Raw genomic sequence first — 20,549 nt, 5'->3', positions numbered from 1 at the left:
AACTAGCTTTATAATTACTGACAAAAATAAAAATAGAAATGTCTTCAAAATTGTCAGCATTAAATATAATACAGACATACAATTTTGTCTGTTTTTGCTGGACAGGTTTGTGTTGTCTTTATTAGATGTTTAAAGCCATGAATTATAAATCGAACTGTACAGTGGAATGCATAGTAAAAATGAGTTGCTTAATTGCTTGATGCATGTCAGTTGTGAAAGGAAAAAAAGGAGGCTGTAAAAGTGTTGTGAAAATCTTATCTTGTGTGGTCAAAACTGACTGAAAATGGATAACTTCACTTATAAGGTTTTATGAAAAATTACTTTTAGTTGTACATTGATGCAAAAGTAGAATTTGGCCTTATCTGTTAAAATGACAAATTTTTCTTGGTGTATTGGTCTGAGAACATGAAGGGTTTTCCTTGTTTTTTACGTAATTGACCTAGGAAACAAAGATTTTGTGTTTTATCCAGATAATTTCTTGTGTTTCATACTGTCCTTTATTAGGTCTTTGATTACTTAAGAAAAGCAAATCTTCTAAATATTAAAAGAACTAAGTTCTTGTTTACAACTATGTAACCTTTTGTATTTGCCTTTAAATATTTTATCACTTTGATTAAATAATCAATATCATATTTAATAAAGTGTTTTAAACTTTTTGACATTTTGTACAATCTTCCCAAAATCAAATTCTAAGTTAAGTCTTTCTGACCTCAAATTAACTTTGGGATTTTCCAGTTGGGCCTCTGGAAGGTCAAGAGATGTGTCTCTCACCTTGTAATAGAGTAATATTAAACAATTATTCTTATTTTATATGTTAAATTATGCAGGAAGCATTTCCAAATAAATCTTCTGTGAGTTCTATTTATGGGCATGTTATTGATATGAATGTTCCAAAAATTGTATGAGATTTCTAGAAATCAAATGTGTTAGTCAAAATTTTGGTTATATTAAAATGTTGTATACTACACAAATAACCAAATTTCCTTGCCAATCGCATCATTATTAAAATAAACTCATCAGATTTTTAACCATGATTGTTTCAAGTCTCTGTCATTCATAGACAGCTATTCTTTTACCTTAATTCTTCTCTAAAAGCATTTGCCATTAGTTACAGTCCAAGATTACTTCTTCAAAAAAAAATCATGGAAAATACTCTGACAAGCACTCTGAAATACTGGTTTCTGACAACTTTAAGATGCCACTGGGCTGAGTAAGAATTTCCAGAACTCTAATGAAGAAACCAGTGAGTTCATAAGATTGCTAACTAAGATCACGCAGGACAGAATTAAGTACATGGGACTAAGTACACTGATGAGGATATTTTAAAATGACTTTTTGCTGGAAATATTGGTGGTTCTTTAAATTTTTTGTTTTAATTGATTTAAGATTTTTTTTACCCTTCTATAGTTTACAGAAGTTCAGTAAAGTATACTTTTGTGAATAGAAACTGAAACAATTACTTTTTCTACTTACCTGATCCATCTAGAATTCAGAAACTGAGTATTCTTATTTTTGTGGCAATATAGTTATTTGCATAAGTTTGGTAAGAATCTGTTGTCCTTGTACTAAGACATAACTAGAAACGCTGGTTATATTACCAAGGCTTTGACTGGTATATCATATTTTCAGATACGACTAGACAACTTTAAGAAACTGAGGTTGACTTTATGGGGCCATTAAAGCCCCACTGGAAAAGCTGCCCCGTTTCCAGCATTACAAGTGGTAAGGGATGTCACTTCTTGGCAGGCCCAAGAAACAGGATATTTTGGGAACCTTGAGAAGAGAGAATTCGCCCAAATCTGTAGGTGCTACACGTGCAGCCTGAAGCAAGGCCTTGGTGTGGCTTCGTAGCCTCAAGAGTCTTTACCAGTCCAATCTGAGACTCTTTATCAAAAGTCCCAGCAAAGCAAACTTTAAAAAGCCTGTCAGTCACTATTCTTGTTGTGGTGATACAAATAATCAAGACAAGTTTATGAGACTAAACTTATTTTGCAAACAAATCTGTCTAACTTTGATTATTTTGGTTAGAAATGAAGGTGATTTGAGAGAGGAAAATTATGTTTCAGGAGAAAACTATAGTGCACCCACTGTTAGATTCTGGCCTCTTTGAGGTTTTGCTATGTACCTGCAACCTGAAATGGATCCTGAATTCTTCTTGTTTCCTCCAACATCTGACTACAACTTTCCAAACTATTATTTCCCATTTTCTTCCATTCTTCAAATTTGGAATTGTTGCCTTTTTCCTGAAGTCTTGCAAGCTGGAGCTGGATGACTTGATATAAACCTCAGCAGCTCATATGGATGACTTTCATGGCATCCAAACTGCAAACCAGGGAGCTCTGTCGTTTATAACGGCCTGCTCCCCTCCAGCCAAAGATGCATCGGCCCAACATCTAGAAAGCTTCTGCACTGCCTGCCCTCTGGGCTCAGAATCAGAGTTCATAGTTTGTTCCAACTATTTTTCTTTTTCTTTCTCTTTTTCTTTTTGTAGAAACTAAATTCCCCTCACTAAAGGCCTGATGCCTCACACCATCCAGCTGAACTCCTCTACGACCAAGCCTTGGCTGGTGACTCTGCCGGTCCTTACTGAACAAAAGGCAACCAAGTAAGAAAGGGAGCTTATATTTTTCAAAGGAAAGAAGAGAACAAAGGTGTAAAGATTCTCTGTTTGACCAACCTTTAGTCGGGCTTCGGAACCTTCTTCTAGGCCCGTCTGTGTACGTCCTTGTAAAGTGACATTTTCAGAAAGAATCCTGCAAAGTCAGTTTAGCAAGAGCCCATCCCCGCCCCGATTCTTGATTTCTGATCACCTTGATATTTTTTCACCCTCAATATCTGATTGGGTCCCTCATCCTCCACCATCCCCAGGTGATGGCGGTCACCCTGGCCTGCCTTCAACAAGAACCCTGTTAGGTGGCTTTAGCCAGAAGCCCCTGACCCTGAGACTTCTTCGTAACTCTCCATCCACTCACCCCAGCCCACTCCTTGGCTGTGAAGTCTCGCTGCCCGTGTGGTGTTTGGAGCTGAGCCCTGCTAGGGTTTGAGTACTGGACTCTGCAAACCTCATGTTGAAATCTGATGCCTGCTGTTGGAGGTGGGGCCTAATGGGAGGTTTTGGGGTCATGGGGGTGGATCCCTAGATTAATGCTCTGGGTTGGGGGACAAGTTCTTACCCTGGCAGTTCCCATGAAAGCTGGCTGTTAAAAAGATCCCTCCATGCCATCTCCTGCTTCTTCTCTCTCCATCTGAGCTCTGAACACACACGGGGCCTCCCCAGATGCAGACACTGGCGTCATGCTTCTTATATGGCCTGCAGAGCTGTGAGCCAAAAACCTCGTTTCTTTATAAATTACCAGCCTCAGGTGTTCCTTCATAGCGATGCGAAATGGACAGAGATGAGCCCAGTCTCCCTCCCCCACTGCAAAATCCCCCCGAACTTTCCCTGTACCAATTGCACTGGTCCTAAATCAAGTCTTCCTTCCTGTGCTTTAGCAAGTGTCATTCAATATTTGATTCTTCAACACCAAGCCCCTCTAGTTGGAGGGCACTGCTTAGGCGTTACTTGATTTTGGGATGAGCCGACTCCGCTGTCCTCCGTCTCTCAGTGTTGCCAGCGGAGATAGCCGAGGGCAGGATGGACGGTCGGCCGCTGCACCACCCCCGGAGTGCCTGCCTCTCTGGTCACAGTTTGAATATTCCCGCTGCATTTTCCTGCCAGGTGGAGGGTGTGACTGTGTGGCTGGTGGGAACGAGGTCTCCCTTCCCATCAAGGACCGAAGGACAGTCCTTAGACGGAATCGGAGCCCTAGATGAGAAACACGGTGAGCCTCACTGGGTCAGTGCCCGTTGTTAGCGTCTAGGACTGAGAATGGGGAGGAAGGGGGCATCTCCCCACCCCAGGGTGCCCAATCCAGGTGGTGCCAGTGCACAGAGGGGCACAGAGGGCGTGTGGGCATGGATGCGACCTGAGGCTCCTTACTGCGACTGTTTAATCCTGTTTTATTTTATTTTATTTTATTTATTTATTTTTTTTAAGGCGGAGTCTCGCTCTGTCGCCCGGACTAGAGTGCAGTGGCCGGATCTCAGTTCACTACAAGCTCCGCCTCCCGGGTTTACGCCATTCTCCTGCCTCAGCCTCCCGAGTAGCTGGGACTACAAGGCGCCCGCCACCTCGCCCGGCTAGTTTTTGTATTTTTAGTAGAGACGGGGTTTCACCGTGTTAGCCAGGATGGTCTCGATCTCCTGACCTCGTGATCCGCCCGTCTCGGCCTCCCAAAGTGCTGGGATTACAGGCTTGAGCCACCGCGCCTGGCCAATCCTGTTTTAAAGATGAAACCTCAGTGACACCCTGGCCCTTTGTACACATCTAATGCTACAGATAAAGTGGCAACATGACCTGGAGTTCTAGGAAACGCCCATGCTTTGTTCCAGCATCTAAATACCTGTCCAGCGGCTTAGGAAACAAAAAGACAGATGGAGACAATTGTTTCTCCTCCCCAAATAAAGATCACCGGAATGTGAAATCAGAAGTTTAATATGACACAATTAAATATATTTATATATCTCACACCGGAGGTTTCTCTTCAAACATAAGGAGTTAGAAATTACAAGTAGGTATATGCTTCCTATATTCAGATAAATTCATTTCTATTAATTAAATTCCAGATAAAGAGAAGTAATTTTGGAAAAGAAATGATAGCTATATTAAAGCAGATATTCATTACAATACCATGTAGAGACACAAGCAATATTTCGGCATCATTCTGTCCGCTCAGTAGGCTGCGTTCCCTCTGGTACGGCCTTTGGAGAGTACAATCTATCTAAGATGGAGGAAAGCTGTGGGAAGGGCCGGAGGGAGATGCGTTTTCTATCCTTAACCCCACACAGGAAATCTGCAGCCCACACAGCTGCCTCTGCATCGCCTTCCATGTGATCATCCTGGGTTTAATGAAGTGAATTGTCCTGTTTCTGGGGTGGGGGTAATGGCGAATCTGATACTCAAATGTTATTTTGCCAAATCCGAATCTCTCTATGTGCTTAGGTTTACATGATGTCAGAACACGTAGTTCCCTTCCAGGCTCTAAGCAGTGCGTGCAGGTCGCCCTGATCTCCTCCTCTCCTGCGAGGGAAATCCTTGCAGCCCTCTCTGGGTCGCCCTGATCTCCTCCTCGGCCCTCTCTGGGGCCCCACAGGTCCAGGATGTGCCTGGAGGAGCCAGCGGGGGCCTGGCAGGGTTCATGTGCTCTTGGGGACCCTCACAGCTTGCTCAATGCCCAGATTGGTTCTTCCTGGTTCTGGTTATCTCACAGGTAAGCGTTCACGGCGGCGTCTGCTTTCATAATGTAGAAATCAATATTTTAGCATTAAAAACATATCTCAATGTTGGGGGTGCATCTGTAACTTTGCAAAGGTGAGGTCAGGGGAGTGCCAGCCTCAAGTGGGCACTACCCATGGGGTGGACAGGTATCTGCCCCCGGGGAGCCCCTGAATCTCTCTGCTTGGGGTGACAGGTGTGGCTGATGGGGGCCGTCCATGGTTCCCAGGGTAGTGTTGATGGAGATGCAGTGAGGTGCTGTGATTGTCTCACTTGCCCCGAAGCTGCATGATGTTCAATTCTGACCCTGCGGCTTCTCCCAGTGATAGATTGTCTTAAAGACAAATGCCAAATGTGCCTTGTGCACGGGCAGCCTCACTGAGTGCTGCCAGCTTCCCCGGCCCCTCTTGCACAGCAGATCCACCCTCCTGAAAGCGGCAGATGACAAGCACACTCTTCCTGCAAACTGCCTTGAACATACCGGCTACCGCATTGTTCACGCAACATTACTTGCAACTAAGAATGTGAATGGGTGCTTTAAGAAAAAGTATTTTTTTTAAGCAAGTGAAAATCGATGAACTGATTCTCCTCCACCTATAACTGGATTTTTCCACAAATCTCTCTTTATTATTGTTTGATTAAACAAAAATACACATTTTAACTGCTAAACTGCGCTGACTACGGGAGAGCTAAGGGCCCTATTACTATGCAGTTATAATAGAAGACACACAATTAAAGTCAGATCACGATTCCTGACGACATCCGTGGGGTGGGGGCTCCCCTGAGGCCCTGAGGCCGCCGCTCACTGGGGAAGGGCCTTGAGGATGGCGTTCACCTCTTCAGCCACGGCTGTCAGCGCGAACTCAAACTGCTCCTGCAGGGCAAGAGAGGAGAGAAGTGCCAATGAGATGGCGTCCTCCCCCTACTCCTGCCACAGCGTCGGCTCCCTGCAAATGAGAGCTGTGTCCCCACTTCCCAGCAGCATCAGCTCCGTGGCCGTTTCGCAGAAAGAAATTGTTTAGCAATAAAGGCAAAAGGCTCAGATTTCCTTAGAAAGGAAAGTGTACCTTTTGGTGCATCCAACCATGGACACACGTTGGAACTTCTCTTGCACTAGAAAGCCTATCTTTCCCCCTGTGGGGAGAGGCTGCCCACAGAAGCAGCGAGAGGGAAACGGCTCCCTGCGTCCTGCCCCATCCTTCTGACACTACGACTCCACGATTCCTCCTCACGGTCACCCGCCTTGGTGGAGGGAGTGAGGGGCAGGTGCAGACACCAGACAGATGTCGCCATTAAAAGTCACAATGAGGGCCACGCTTGGGCGTTTCCTGTCCTCAGAAGTGGGGCATTTCATCGCTTTCGAAATCCACCTGTTACTCAGACCAGACCCACTCCGTTCCACATGCTGAGAAACCTCCCCTTGTCCACACCCCTCCTGGCTCAGGGCACGTGCATGTCCACAGCCACTCGGGCAGGCACACCTGAGGGGCACCCCTCCCTCCACGGACAGCCTGCCAAGAGCATCCAGAGAGTGTGAAGGACGGGTTCACAATGCCAGGACTATTCGCTCCTCCAAAGACCAGGGCTTAGCGCCGGAGAGTGTATCTGCCTCCTCTCCCGCAGGTGAGGTAGATAAATGCTCATTTCTGCTTGCTCTTCAGTTTCCACCTCAAAACACCGCTATGGAAAACTCGAAAGCAGGCCAGCAGCACTCCAGCTACAGCCAAGAACGCGTGGACGGTAACAACATGCAGGCTGTTACCCAGCTAACAACTTTGGCAAGGAAAGCCCTGTCGACGGCTTCAGTACTTGATCATTTAAGGAACAGGGTAGCCCCGAACCAAAAATGATAATTTCCATGTTTGAATGTTTAGTGCATAACAGAAACATGGAAAATAGCTTGAACCTACATCAGAAAGTCAAAATAATGTGATGCTCATTTTGAGACAAAAGACAGTTTCTCCTTTCATATTCCTCTGCCCTGATGCTGACGGAATGGTCTGCTGGGGACTCTACTGGCGTCTGTGGGGATGTGTGCAATGTGGGGGTGTGTGCAGTGTCCATGGCTGTGTAGGTGTGCACTCTATGCAGATGTGTGGGTATGCACAGTGTGCGTGGCTGTGTGGGTGCGCACCATGTACGTGGGTGTGTAGGTGTGTGTGGGTGTGTGTGGTTGTATGCATGGGTGTGTGCAGGTGTGTGGGTGTGCAGTGTGTGTGGGTGTGTAAATGTGTGTGGTTGTATGCATGGGTGTGTGCAGGTGTGTGGGTGTGCAGTGTGTGTGGGTGTGTAGATGTGTGTGGTTGTATGCATGGGTGTGTGCAGGTGTGTGGGTTTGCACGGTGTGTGTGGCTGAGTGTGTCGCCTCTGGCAGCTCGTGTGGTGTCAAATCCTGAGCTGCGGTTCAGCCTCTGGGTGCCTGGACTTTTTTTCTAAGATGACGGAGTTTGTGGTCAGGGACTGAGTGAAATATTTTCTATTCGACTCAAATTCCAGGGAGGAAACGGCTCTCCCGAGGTTCTTTTTTACTGCAACGATGGTGTTTTGCTGTCGGGGCCTGTGGTCATCCTGGTCTCCGGGTGCTCATATCAACGGCTCATTCCTTCCTTGTCTTCAGTTCCAAACGAAGCAGCGTGACTTCCTCCGTTCAAAGGAGCTGCAGACGCCTCCTCTTGGCTTCGTGGAAGAAAAGCATTCAGACTGGACAGCAGCATTCAGACTGGACAGCAGCATTGTGCCCAAATAATGTTTCTATCTTTGTGAAACTGAACTTCTAGGGGAAGTTCAGTCTCGGGGCGATGTTGGGCAGCACAGCCATGGGTTGACAGTGACTTTCGCGTGGTTCCCATTTCCTTATGCCTTGAAATTCCAGGAGCTGAATTTATGTGCATGCTCCAAGACGGCTCCTGAACACAAACCTTAAGGAAGAGGGGGAACTCCTCGGGACGCCCAGTCCAAGAAGGAAGCAGCTAGGAAGCTGACTTTGTAATCTGGAGTGCAGAAAACGGAGCTTCGGGTCACCAAGTGATCTGGGCAACAGGGCAAGAGTGCGTATGTGTCATCATCTTGCCATTTACTTATTTATTTTATATTGAAGTTCTGGGATCCACGTGCAGGGCAGGCAGGTTTGTTCCATAGGTAAGTGTGTGCCATGGTGGTTTGCCGCCCCCCATCAACCCATCACCGAGGAATTAGGCTCCGTATGCATTAGCTATTGATCCTGATGCTCTCCCTCTCCCTTCCCCACTGACAGGCCCCAGTGTGTGCTGTTCTCTTCCCAGTGTCCATGTGTTCTCATTGTTCAGCTCTCATTTACAAGTGAGAACAGGCGGTGTTTGGTTTTCTGTTCCTGCATTAGTTGGCTGAGGATAATGGCCTCTGGCCCCATCCATGTCCCTGCAAAGGGCATGATCTCGTTCCTTTTTATGGCTGCATATTATTCCACAGTGTATACGCACCACATTGCTTTATCCAGTCTATCACTGATGGGCATTGGGGTTGGTCCCAGGTCTTTGCTGTCATCTTGCCATTTAAAAATAGAGTAGAACGGAATACCTGGCATGTAATGATCGTGATTGTGGCTTCCTCCTTCTCTGATGAGTCCCGAAGCACCTCACTTCACGAAGGGTCTTGGGACCACCTTGCATGCCTCAGTCATCTGTGTGCCAGGAAGGGCTCGTTCTGGCAAACAGGATTCACACAACGGAGGCCAGGAGGCTTTGCTCTTTGCAATGTTTTTTCACTTTTGGCAAGAAGATATCCCCTTGAGATGATTTTGCCCAGACCCATCCTAAAACCAGTGTGTGTTCTGGGCAAACTCACCCGTCCGGAGGGGAGGAGGCTGCCTGAGAGGCAGGCAGAGGCGTGGGGAGGAAACTAATTTGAATTTAGATTTCCTGGGACTTATCCCAGAGTGGGCCTCGGTGTGGAGTCACGATCACACCTGCCTGAGGTAGCGCTCGCTGTCCATTCCTGGTTATGCGTGCCCCGTTCTTCCAGCCTCCATGGCCTCCTCTGTCTAGTTCAGAGCCACCTGAAGCTCCCGGGATTCAGGGCCAGCCAGAAGGTGGTACGTGCCTGCCTTCACAAGGCCACCTCTTTTGCTGCTAGGCAGCCAGGCCAGGAGGATGGTCAGTGAGGCAAGATGGACCCTTCCATGGATGGACCCTTCCATGGCATGAAACCTGGGAACTCCTTGGTACAGAGAGGCCAGACATACATCAACCTCACATCCAGTTCTTGTTGAGACAAAGCTCACCCGAACTTTTTTGTTTTGACCACTGTTGCTGCTAGAACAGCAGCTGTCCCGTGTCACTTCCTCTCTTGACAGCCTCACAATACGTGCCGAGTGCTGTGGTGAACAAGCAGAAGGAAAGACCGACGTGCACAGTCCCAGCTTCTCCGAGAGACACTGAGTAACCACACGGGGAAAAATCATCACCCAGCCACGCAGAAACCTCCAGACACACACCTCAGTGGGTTTGGGTTAGGGTTAGGGTTAGGGTTAGCGTTCCTCGTGAGGGACATTCCTGCCCCCTCCCCCGGCCCGGACCACGGGGGACGTGGGACACACCTAGACAAGAGACGTTCCACAAAGACAGAGCAAGGCTGCTGGTGCTCTAGAAGACCTCATGGCCGTGAAGCGTCTCGGACAGCAGAGGAGCCATGAGCCCCTTGCATGGCCGCCCCGGGCATGTCCTGCTCCAGGGGAAGTTCTCTGGTGGGGCACGGAGGGCATCGGGCTGGGACTATCGGTCAGTCAGTGGTTTGTTTCGATGCTGACTTCCTGGGTTTGGCCACTGCACTGTGGTTACGTGAGGTGCTCATATTTGGGGACACTAGGTGGAGGGTTGGTGGATTATTTCTGAGTTTTTTTTTTCCTCTGGAGGCTGAGGCAGGAGAATCACTTGAACCTGCGAGGCGGAGGTTGCAGTGGGCTGAGATTTCACCACTGCACTCCAGTGTGGGTGACAGAGCGAGACTCCATCTCAAAAAACAAAACAAACAAACAAAAAAACCCAAAACAACAACAACAACAAAACCGAAGAAAATATACTGTCCCAAGACTTACAAAGAACTTTCACAAAATCACGTGATGGTGCTACCAGTTGCACAGAGAGGGCAAAATGAAACGGAGGAGCAGAGAGGCCAAAGGCACGCCAAGCCCAGCCTCAGGGCGAGAAGCCAGGCACACATCAACCTCACGTCCAGTTCTCGTTGAGCCAAAGCTCACCAGAATTTTTTGGTGTTGACCCCTCTTGCTGCAAACTGGGCCTCTTCAGCAAGTGTGAGCGATTCTGGGTGCTCCAGGATGCTGTGCCCTGGGTCCTCCACAAAGTACAGGCCCCGGAGTGGCCAGGCAGCACTCAGTGAGCTCAGAACATCTTCCGGAGGGCTCTGGGATTTATCGTCAACCTGTTTCTACAAAAATACAGCATTCTCCCCCCACCCCCAAATCTAGTGAATGGAAAGAGCCGGTGAATCGAGTTCCTACAACTTGAGATGTGGCTGCATCTGGAGGTGTTGCAGGATTCGTCAGTGGACCTCTGGGGGCCCAGATGTGCCCCCACCCACGCAGGACCGGTGTGGACGAGGCCAGCCAGAGCAGAGCAACTGGTGTGTGGCTCACATTAAACCAGGCCCTCCCCGTGCTCCTCTCAGGAACACGGCCAGAGAGGCACCTTTAATGGGTCTATGTCCTGGAGGAGAGACTGACAGTACCTTCGTCTGGACCATGCCGGGTCTCTGGTCCCTCAAGTGCTCCAGGGTTGCTGCGATATCAATCTCTTTAGCACCTGCAACAAACCACAAATTGGGCTGAGTTCAGAGCACAAGATAATCCATGCCACATCTGTCAATCTCCTGCTAGCCACGTTCCCTCTGGGCTGAGAGGCCAATTGAAAATTATTACACTCATCCCTCAGCAGGCTGGCAGGCGGCTGCAATTTCAGTGTTCATATAGAAAACGAAGGCAGGGGCAGCTTTCATTAGCATTAATTCCAGAAAGCTGGGCTGAAAAATTGTTATAAGATGCTCATACAGATACTTACCAACAGCAGGCCGTCGCCATCAGAAACCAAAGCTGGCTTTCTTTTCTTTCTTTTTTTTTGTTTGACACTTCAGGGAATGTAGTGAATCATAGGGAACCACACATAAACTTTACCTTCGATTGCATAGGATTACTTTTTCATTTAAAGAAATAAAAAATCAGATGAATTTAGATTAATGGACTTAACCTTAACATTGGCTTTTAACTGTAGAGTTTCCTGCTTTTTAAATTCTAATGTTCCACGTTTTGGGACTGAGTAAAGGTAGCCCATGGTTACTCCCAGCTCAGCAGTTCACTGAAAGCTCCATCCTCCTGTAGACAGCACCGATCTCACGGCAGGTGTTGCTGGCTGCACTCAAATCATGCTATTTAAGTTTTAAATTTTAAACTAATAATTAATTCAGCACATATTCTTGTTTTTCCATTTTGCTAGGTTCTTTAGTAGACAGATAATGAGCAAGACAGGGTCCCGACCTCTCCAGCATGTTGCAGGTGAGAGGGGGAGACAGGACACAGCCACCAGGATGAGAAACACGGAGAGGTGTGGGATGAGGAGCAGGAGGCACCTCTGAAGTGGGTCAGAATCCCACAGGGAAACCCACATGGGTGCCAGGCACTTCACGTCCCCTCTACCGAACACGGTGAACTGAGAACTGTGGTCACCCCAGTCGCAGATGAGGAAATGGAGACATGGCCAACGGTGCGTCCAAGCCACAGAGAGAAGGAAGCCGCAGTCACTGGAATCCTGACTACCGTGGGCAGGACAGTGCTGGCCAATGACCTGAGGAGGCCCAGGTGGCCCAGAGTCAGGTGGGCCCCGGGCCTTTCTCTCTGGCCGTAACCTGAGTGCACCCCACGCTCCTCACCCAGCGAATCAGGAGAGCAGGTTTAAAATTCCTAAGGTTCCTCAATTTCCTTTCCCTGTGGTTCTGCAGCTTCATAGGGTGGCAACTGAAAAGCCAGTGCGGGCTCGGGCTCCAGGATCATCCCAGCAGGGTAGTGGGTGCCTGCAAAGCACCTCCAAGTCACAGGGCCTGCTTCAGAGCCGCAGGCAGCCAGGAGGGAAAGGCAGGGGTGACAGGGAGGCTGGGGAGGACACACGTTGGAACCAAATGTCATGTTTGCATGAAGGGAGAACAGAGCAGGTGGTGCGGAGAATCTGGCCATCAGGACAGCCCTGCAGTGGCTCCACCAGGGAGGCCCGGCGTGAGATGACCACCCCACCTGCCCTGCCTGGCTGGAGGGTCTCCCCACTCTTGAACACAGAAGGTGGAGACACTGGCCTCCCCCAGCAGGAACAGGGCTTGTGGTGATGGGAGCCCCTGTCGGGCTAAGCTGGCTGTCCCTCCAGCTCCCATCCCCTCGCTAAAGGACCCCATCCTCCTGGGCCGGGAACACCATGAGGGCCACCACCTTTTAAGCCAGAGCCTCTGCAGGCAGGAAAGGAGCCTCTCTCTTGGGGCAGCCCCTGTGAGCGCAGCCACCAGGGAACTAGCTGGCAGCTCATGCGGGTGGAAGGTGAGGTCAGGTGCACAGGTTTCTTTAATTGCTCCTCTTTGGGTCTCCAAAGGCCTCAAAAGTTGACAAGGCCACAGTAAATACATTCTTGTTTTAAAAGAAATCCATAAATTTAAAACAGCCTGACGGGTGAGTTTGGTAAATGGTAGAGAGGAAGGGAGGAAGCCGAAGGACCCTCTCCTGCAGCTGCGACTGTGGCAGCTGAGGATGCCGCTTCCTCTCCTCCTCCTCTCATGGGCACTCCGGCAGTTGTGCCCACATAGCAGAATCACGGCAGAAACGATGCAGGGGGACTGGCCTCTCTGAGACAAGCTTGTCTTATGAAAGTCAAGTCCCTGCATGGAGAGCGTGAGGTTAGTCTCAGCGCCATGGCACGAACGTTCGTGCTTCAGCCAAAAAAACTCCTCAGAAACGCCCACATCGTCTGTTGCACCGTGACTGTACCTTTGGTAGGAGCTGTGGCTTCTGGACACATTGTCCCCAGAACTTTGCTGCAATTTCAATGTGAAAAATACCACAACTATAGGCAGAAGGATAAATAAGGTGCAATTCACAGCATCTTTCAAGCATCTCAAGTTGGTATAAAGGCTCAAGCTAAACAGAGACCCCAGATGGGGCTCACACAAAGGAAGGCCACTGGCCACCATGCACTCCACAGACACTGTGCACCCCACAGCCAGCACACACCCCATGGGCATCACACACCCCACAGCCAGCACACACCCCACGGGCACCGTGCACCCCACAGCCAGCACACACCCTACAGCCAGCACGCACCCCCCAGCTGGCATGCACCCCATGACCACCACACACTCCACGGCCACCACATACCCCCCAGGAACCATGCACTCTATGGCCACTGCACACCCTGTGGCCACCAATCACACACCCCACAGTCACTGCGCACCCCATGGTCACCACACACCCCAAATTCTGCTGGATTGGCTCTTTAGAAATCATCCAGAAGAAATGGCAAGACGTTTGCTGTTTACCACTTGTAAAAAACAATAACATAACTAAATAGCTTCCCGATAAAAGTAACACAGTATTTCTATGTACAAGGAAAACTGCCCTCTCATTTAGAAAGGAAGTCATTCTGCAAAGCAGCTGGCTGCGTGAATAACAGCTCAGAAACTGGGAAATGTATAGGCTCCATCTAACACTGGGTCTTGTAACTCCTCACACATCCCGACTGCTGATCTCAGCACGATGCTGACCTGGACTGTGTGGGGAGGGGACAGGCCGAGGTGCAGGACCAGGGAGGCTCCATGTGCTGGGGCCTCACACCCACGTTTAGAGCACACTATCTTCGGCTGTTTGCTGCTGGGATTGGAAACCAGGTTCTAATACACAAAATGTATTATAACTAGTCTTGTGTAATTAAAAACGTAAGGTGTCTATTGGCTTTTAAGAAATTTTCCCAACACCAAAAAAGGTGAGTTAAAGGCAGGAGCGCTGGGGTTGCCGACAGATGCCGAGTTGTGTCAGGTGACACGGGGAAGCGCGAGCTACAGAGCTGAGGTGCGGGTTTCCACTCTGCACCCTATGCTGGGCGTGGCGGGGAAGCTGGATGGGCCAGCCTCACTTCTGAGGGGCTTTCCTCCCGTTTCCAGGGTCCAGTGAGGGTCCAGTGAGATGACACATGATTACGTGTAATTTGCAAAACACATTTGATACTCAGGCGACCTCACAGATCTCGTGAGCAAACTCTTCTGTGCGAGGGTGAGATCCAATCAGTCATGTTCTCTGAAGCCTTCCAGGCACGAGGACAGCAGCAGCTTCTATGGGGATCTCTCAGCTCTCTGTCTCAGGAGTCATGAACCTCAGGACAAGCAGGTGTGGTATAAATAGTCTGATTCAAGAGACAGGGAGCTCTCAGCCTTCCCGAGATGCCATGTTCAGGGTTCATCGGGGCCACAGAGTTAAAACCTCTCTCCTTTAGGTGGCTTAGGGTACTTGCTTTTAGTCCCTGAAACTTCTTTTTTAAAACGACTTTCAACGGCAATGTCACCTGAAGGGCTGTGTGTATGATTGTGCGAGTGTGGAATCCCGGGCCACCGTCCCTCACTGGCAACTGCCCTCCTGAATTCTGGCCGGAGCCATGAAGCCGTCAGGAGCTGTAGCAGGTGCGGGTGAAGAAGGGGCTCTCCCTCTGCGTGCACTGACTTCTGGAGATGGTCATTGCTGGCAGCTGCCTCCCAGAACAGTGGCATGGTCCTCAGATAAAATGCGATGGATAAAGTCTCTCTTATTTCACGACATCGTGGCTCCCTCCCAGACTATGGTTTGTGAGGAAAAGTGAAAAAAGGGAAGGAGAAAGATGCGCTGGGTCATCCCCAGACAACATGGGGAGAACTGGGCTGAAATACAGAACGACACGGGAGCATGCCTCCAAATCGCAATGAGCCCAAGACCAAAACTGAAGAGCGGAGGAAACGGAGTTAATGCTTAAAAAGTGTGTGGCACTAGCATTAGGTCCGTAACGGATGTATTAGTAAAATCAATTGTCCGCTGTGGATAGCTCCTGCTTCTTGCATGCTAGAATTAAGAATAATTCCTTACTTGAAGTGTGGCAGAGAGAGAAGCTTTCATAGAACCCATGCGTGAGATCTTTCATAAGGGACAGACCCTGGACAGCCAGGCTCAGGCCAGGCGTCGGGTCCTGCCTGCTCTCGTGCCCTCCTGAGCGTGGGTGCAGCCAGGCCGGCGCCAGATCCTGCCCGCTCTCGTGCCCTCCTGAACATGGGTGCGGCCAGGCAGGGCAGGGGCACAACGTCATTGATAAAACACCTGCTGGGTGGGCATGTGTCCCCCTTCACTTCGTAAAAGGCTTTTCTTGGTGTCAAAGATTCATTTAAAGCCTCCACCGCATAGAAAGCTCCCTCTAGTGCATTTAAAGTAGAATTCTCTCTTGAAAAATCCAATTTTGCTGACAAGGTGAAGGAGCAGCTAACAAAACTGAAATTCCAGGTAAACGGAAAGGCCCAGTGGTGTGACGCTCACACTGAAAAGCCTGCAAACAGTCGAGGAGTCAGAGCACACACAAAGAAAATCCGGATGGAAGGAAAGAAAGGAACCTTAACGATGGTTACCAGGGACAGAGGGTGGGTCCACAGAGAAGTTCCAGGCGTTTTCCACCTAAGAAGCATCGTGGTGATTCAAACACCAGGGAAATGAATGGACTCAGTGGAGCCTCTTTCTGCTACTTGATGAGGTTTAATTTGAGTTGTCAGTGTTGGGAATATACAGGGAAGTGATGAATGGACTCAGTGGAGCCACTTTCTGCTACTTGACCAGGTTTGAGTTGTCAATGTCGGGAACGTCCAGGGAAGTGACGCAGGCTGCCATCTTGGCTAGCACCTCAGTGTGGTGAGCTCTGGCTGAGTCGGTTTCTTGTTTGGATTGGGCTGCACCCTCATGCCCAGGACACCCAGGAAGACCCACCTCTCTCGCTGTTGATGGACCTGGGCGGGAGCCACAGACACCAGGCTCTGCGTGCTCCGCTGGCACCTGAATGGCCGCTGGGTACCATGCCGTGACCAGCTCAGCAAATGTAAATCGTTCTCATCATTATTTTCTAATTCACTCAGGGCTCATTGGGTTAAAAGTTTATACATTGGTTGAATACATTTTTAAGACAACAGACTTTTTTTTTTGGCTTTAGAGAAAAAATGTTAACCATTAAACAAAAGCCATTAAAAGAATATTAGTGTTAAAGTATTAAAACTATTTGTCACAATGAAAGAATCCATTTGAAGTTAAAGAAAACCAAGCAAATATGCCACCGGGTCTCTTTACAAGGCCTGTTTCATTTCTTCTGGACTCTGGCTCTTGGCTGACCGAGCCGTGTGATTCAGCTCATGGCCCTAGACCACATCCTCCCAGTAAACAGAGTGAACACGGACGGATGGGGTGTGCCGGAAGGACCATCATCACCGCCTCCCGACTGTCATTCTTCCGCGTGGCTTCCAGCAGCCTGTTCATGGATAACAACTGGATGAGTGCAGGTAAGTTTATTACAATTTTACTCAGAGGTTTTGCAGACGGCAGGGATGCAATGTATTCTTTTTTTCTTGAAAGTAAAAAAGACAATGTGTGCCAAGTGTTCAAGAGAGAGAGGCCTTTACTTACAGGAGAAAATTTTCTCAACTCCACCCTCTGGAAGAACTGAAGAAAAGCTTGGTCCTAACTAAATGCATTTGAATTAAGGACACACGGTGATTATTACGAATCCAGATAAGGAATGAAGTGGAACAGTTCCTGTGCCCTGAGAGGCGCAGAGCTCCTCACTCACCCAGGCTGGGATATTTCTGCTGTGTCTGGGGTATTTTCATGTGCACACGCACATGCACACACCCAAACAACACACACCCCCATACTCATGTCATACATATGCACATGCACACACACACACAGAGGCATACACACACCACACAATACACACCTACATCCACGTCATATATATGCACACGCACACACATACACACAGGCATGTGCACACCACACAACACATACCCATACTCACATCATACATACGCACATGCACACACACAGAGGCATGCACACAACATGCACACCCACACGTCATATATACACACATGCACACACACACATATACACACAGGCATGCATACACCACACACCCACACTCACATCATACATACATACATGCACACACACATGTATATACACACAGGCATGCACACACCACACAACACATACACCCACACTCACATCATACATATGCACATGCACGTACATACACATACATGCACAGACCCAAACACACATCCACACTCATGTCATACATAGGCACATGCACACACACGTATACACACAGGCATGCACATACCACACACACCCATGTCATACATACACACATGCACACACATATAGGCATGCACACACCACACAACACACACGTCATATATATACACATGCACAAACAGGCATGCACACACCACACAATACCCACAGCCACACTCATGTCATACATACATGCACACACATACACATGTAGGCACACACCCACACTCACGTCATACACACATGCAAACGCGCCTATACACACAGGCATGCACACACCACACAACACACACATCCACACTCATACATACGCACACGCACACACATATATATACAGGCATGCACACACCACACAACACTCACACCCACACTCACGTCATATGCACATGCACACACATATACACACAGGCATGCACACACCACACAACACACACTCACACTCACATCATACATATGCACATGCACACACACACAGAAAGGCATGCACACACCCAAACACATTCACACTCACGTCATACATATGCACGTGCACACATAGACATGCATGCACACACCAAAACACACACCCCATGTCATACGTATGCACATGCAGGCACACACATGCACACACCCAAACATGCACATCCCACACTCACATGTCATACATACACACATGCCCACACACATATACACATGTGTGCACATGTCCACACTACACTCACACCTCACACTAATGTCATACATATGTACATACAAGCACAGATACACATGCACACGCCCACAATATGCACACCCCACACTCACTTCATACATATGCACACACATGCACACAGATATACACACAGGCATGCACACAACACACCCACGTTCACATGTCATACATATGCACATGCACGCACACATATACACACAGGAACGCACATGCCACACAACACGCACACCTCACGCTGACGTCACACATATGCACACACATGCACAATGTCATACATATGCACATGCAGGCACACACGCATGCACACACCCAAACATGCACATCCCACACTCACGTCATACATACACACATGCCCACACACATACACATGTGTGCAATGCTCACACTACACTCACACCCCACACTAATGTCATACATACGCACATACAAGCACACATACACATGCACACGCCACAATATGCACACCCCACACTCACTTCATACATATGCACACACATGCACACAGATATACACACAGGCATGCACACAACACACCCACGTTCACATGTCATACATATGCACATGCACGCACACATATACACACAGGAACGCACATGCCCACACACACACACCCCACGCTGATGTCACACATACGCACACACATGCACAATGTCATACATATGCACATGCAGGCACACACGCATGCACACACCCAAACATGCACATCCCACACTCACGTCATACATACACACATGCCCACACACATACACATGTGTGCAATGCTCACACTACACTCACACCCCACACTAATGTCATACATACGCACATACAAGCACACATACACATGCACACGCCCACAATATGCACACCCCACACTCACTTCATACATATGCACACACATGCACACATGTATACACACAGGCATGCACACACAACACACCCACGCTCACGTCATACATATGCACATGCACACACACATATACACACAGGAATGCACATGCCCACACAACACACACACCCCACGCTGATGTCACACATACGCACACACATGCACAATGTCATATATATGCACATGCATGCACACACATATACATAGGCATGCACGTATCCACACAAGATGCACATAGCACACTCGTGTCATACATACACACACACAGATATACACACAGGCATGCACACGCTCACACAACATGCACATCCACACTCATGTCATATATACATGCACACACACATACATACACAGGCGTGCACACACCAAACACACACACCCCACTTATATAGGTCATACATATGCACACACACATACACACAGGCATGGACACACCATAGAACACTCACATCCTACACACATGCACACACACACCGACACCCCACACTCTCACAGTACACCCCACATCATACATGCACATCCATTATTCCTACATTCAGGATCACACACATCATACACACGCATACACACACAGAACACAGCTCACACCGCACATTTCATACCCAATATCACACACTCATGCTGCGCACATGCACACAGCCACGTGGATGCACACATGTACACACGGGCATGCATACGCCCACACACCCACACCCATCACACACACACATGCACACACTGTCCTGGGCCTTCGGTGCTGAGTTTTTACTTCACATCTTTCCTGGATGATCTTAACTAAAGACTTATGAAAATTATAAGCAGGATTTTTTTTGCTGACCTTCCAGATAAATTATATGGTCTATGTTACGACACTTTGCTGGAATCAAAGGACGCAAATCTGCATCTTATTCACTTGAAAATCACGTAAATCAGAATCATAACAAACTAGCTACTTCTTATGTTTTTTTTCCTTTGAACAAATTCTAAATCCTTCTTTTGGAGAAACTGAGACGCCTCCAGGTCCTTATAAAAAATATAAGTTAAACAAAATGTAGAAGTGTATAAATGAGTACTGTCGTTTTAAAGTCACCATCCCCTAATACTCCAGGAGGACAGGGAATTGTGCAAAATACCCTGATAAGTTTCTATCGACTGCTGGACCATCCCCTAATACTGTTGAGGTGCTGGCAGCATCAACGCGGAGGCGCCAGACCTCGGCACCGCTGTGCAGGCGAGCACAGCTTCACGATTCAAGGGGGGATTGTTAAAAGGGAAAAACGGATATGATGGCTCCGCAAGTCGGAGTCCCATCTGTGTGCAAACA

General features: G+C 48.3%; 1 protein-coding gene across 2 annotated transcripts in view; it reads right to left on the bottom strand.

The window, feature by feature from the left end:
* Positions 1-4,516: 4,516 nt before the first annotated feature.
* PTPRN2 (protein tyrosine phosphatase receptor type N2) overlaps positions 4,517-20,549 on the bottom strand; it is a 981,520-nt gene continuing 965,487 nt past the window's right edge. For both annotated transcript variants that reach the window (XM_033192278.1, XM_033192279.1), the window contains 2 exons: positions 11,036-11,109; positions 4,517-6,188 (listed from right to left, as the gene is read on the bottom strand). In XM_033192278.1, coding sequence (XP_033048169.1) covers positions 6,117-6,188; positions 11,036-11,109 — 146 coding nt within the window. In that variant the 3' untranslated portion in view covers positions 4,517-6,116. The remainder of the gene's footprint in view (positions 6,189-11,035; positions 11,110-20,549) is intronic.

Source organism: Trachypithecus francoisi, unplaced genomic scaffold (assembly GCF_009764315.1).
Source record: "Trachypithecus francoisi isolate TF-2019V2 unplaced genomic scaffold, Tfra_2.0 Lachesis_group4, whole genome shotgun sequence".
Classification (NCBI taxonomy): domain Eukaryota; kingdom Metazoa; phylum Chordata; class Mammalia; order Primates; family Cercopithecidae; genus Trachypithecus; species Trachypithecus francoisi.
This window is presented reverse-complemented; position numbering and strand designations above follow the sequence as displayed.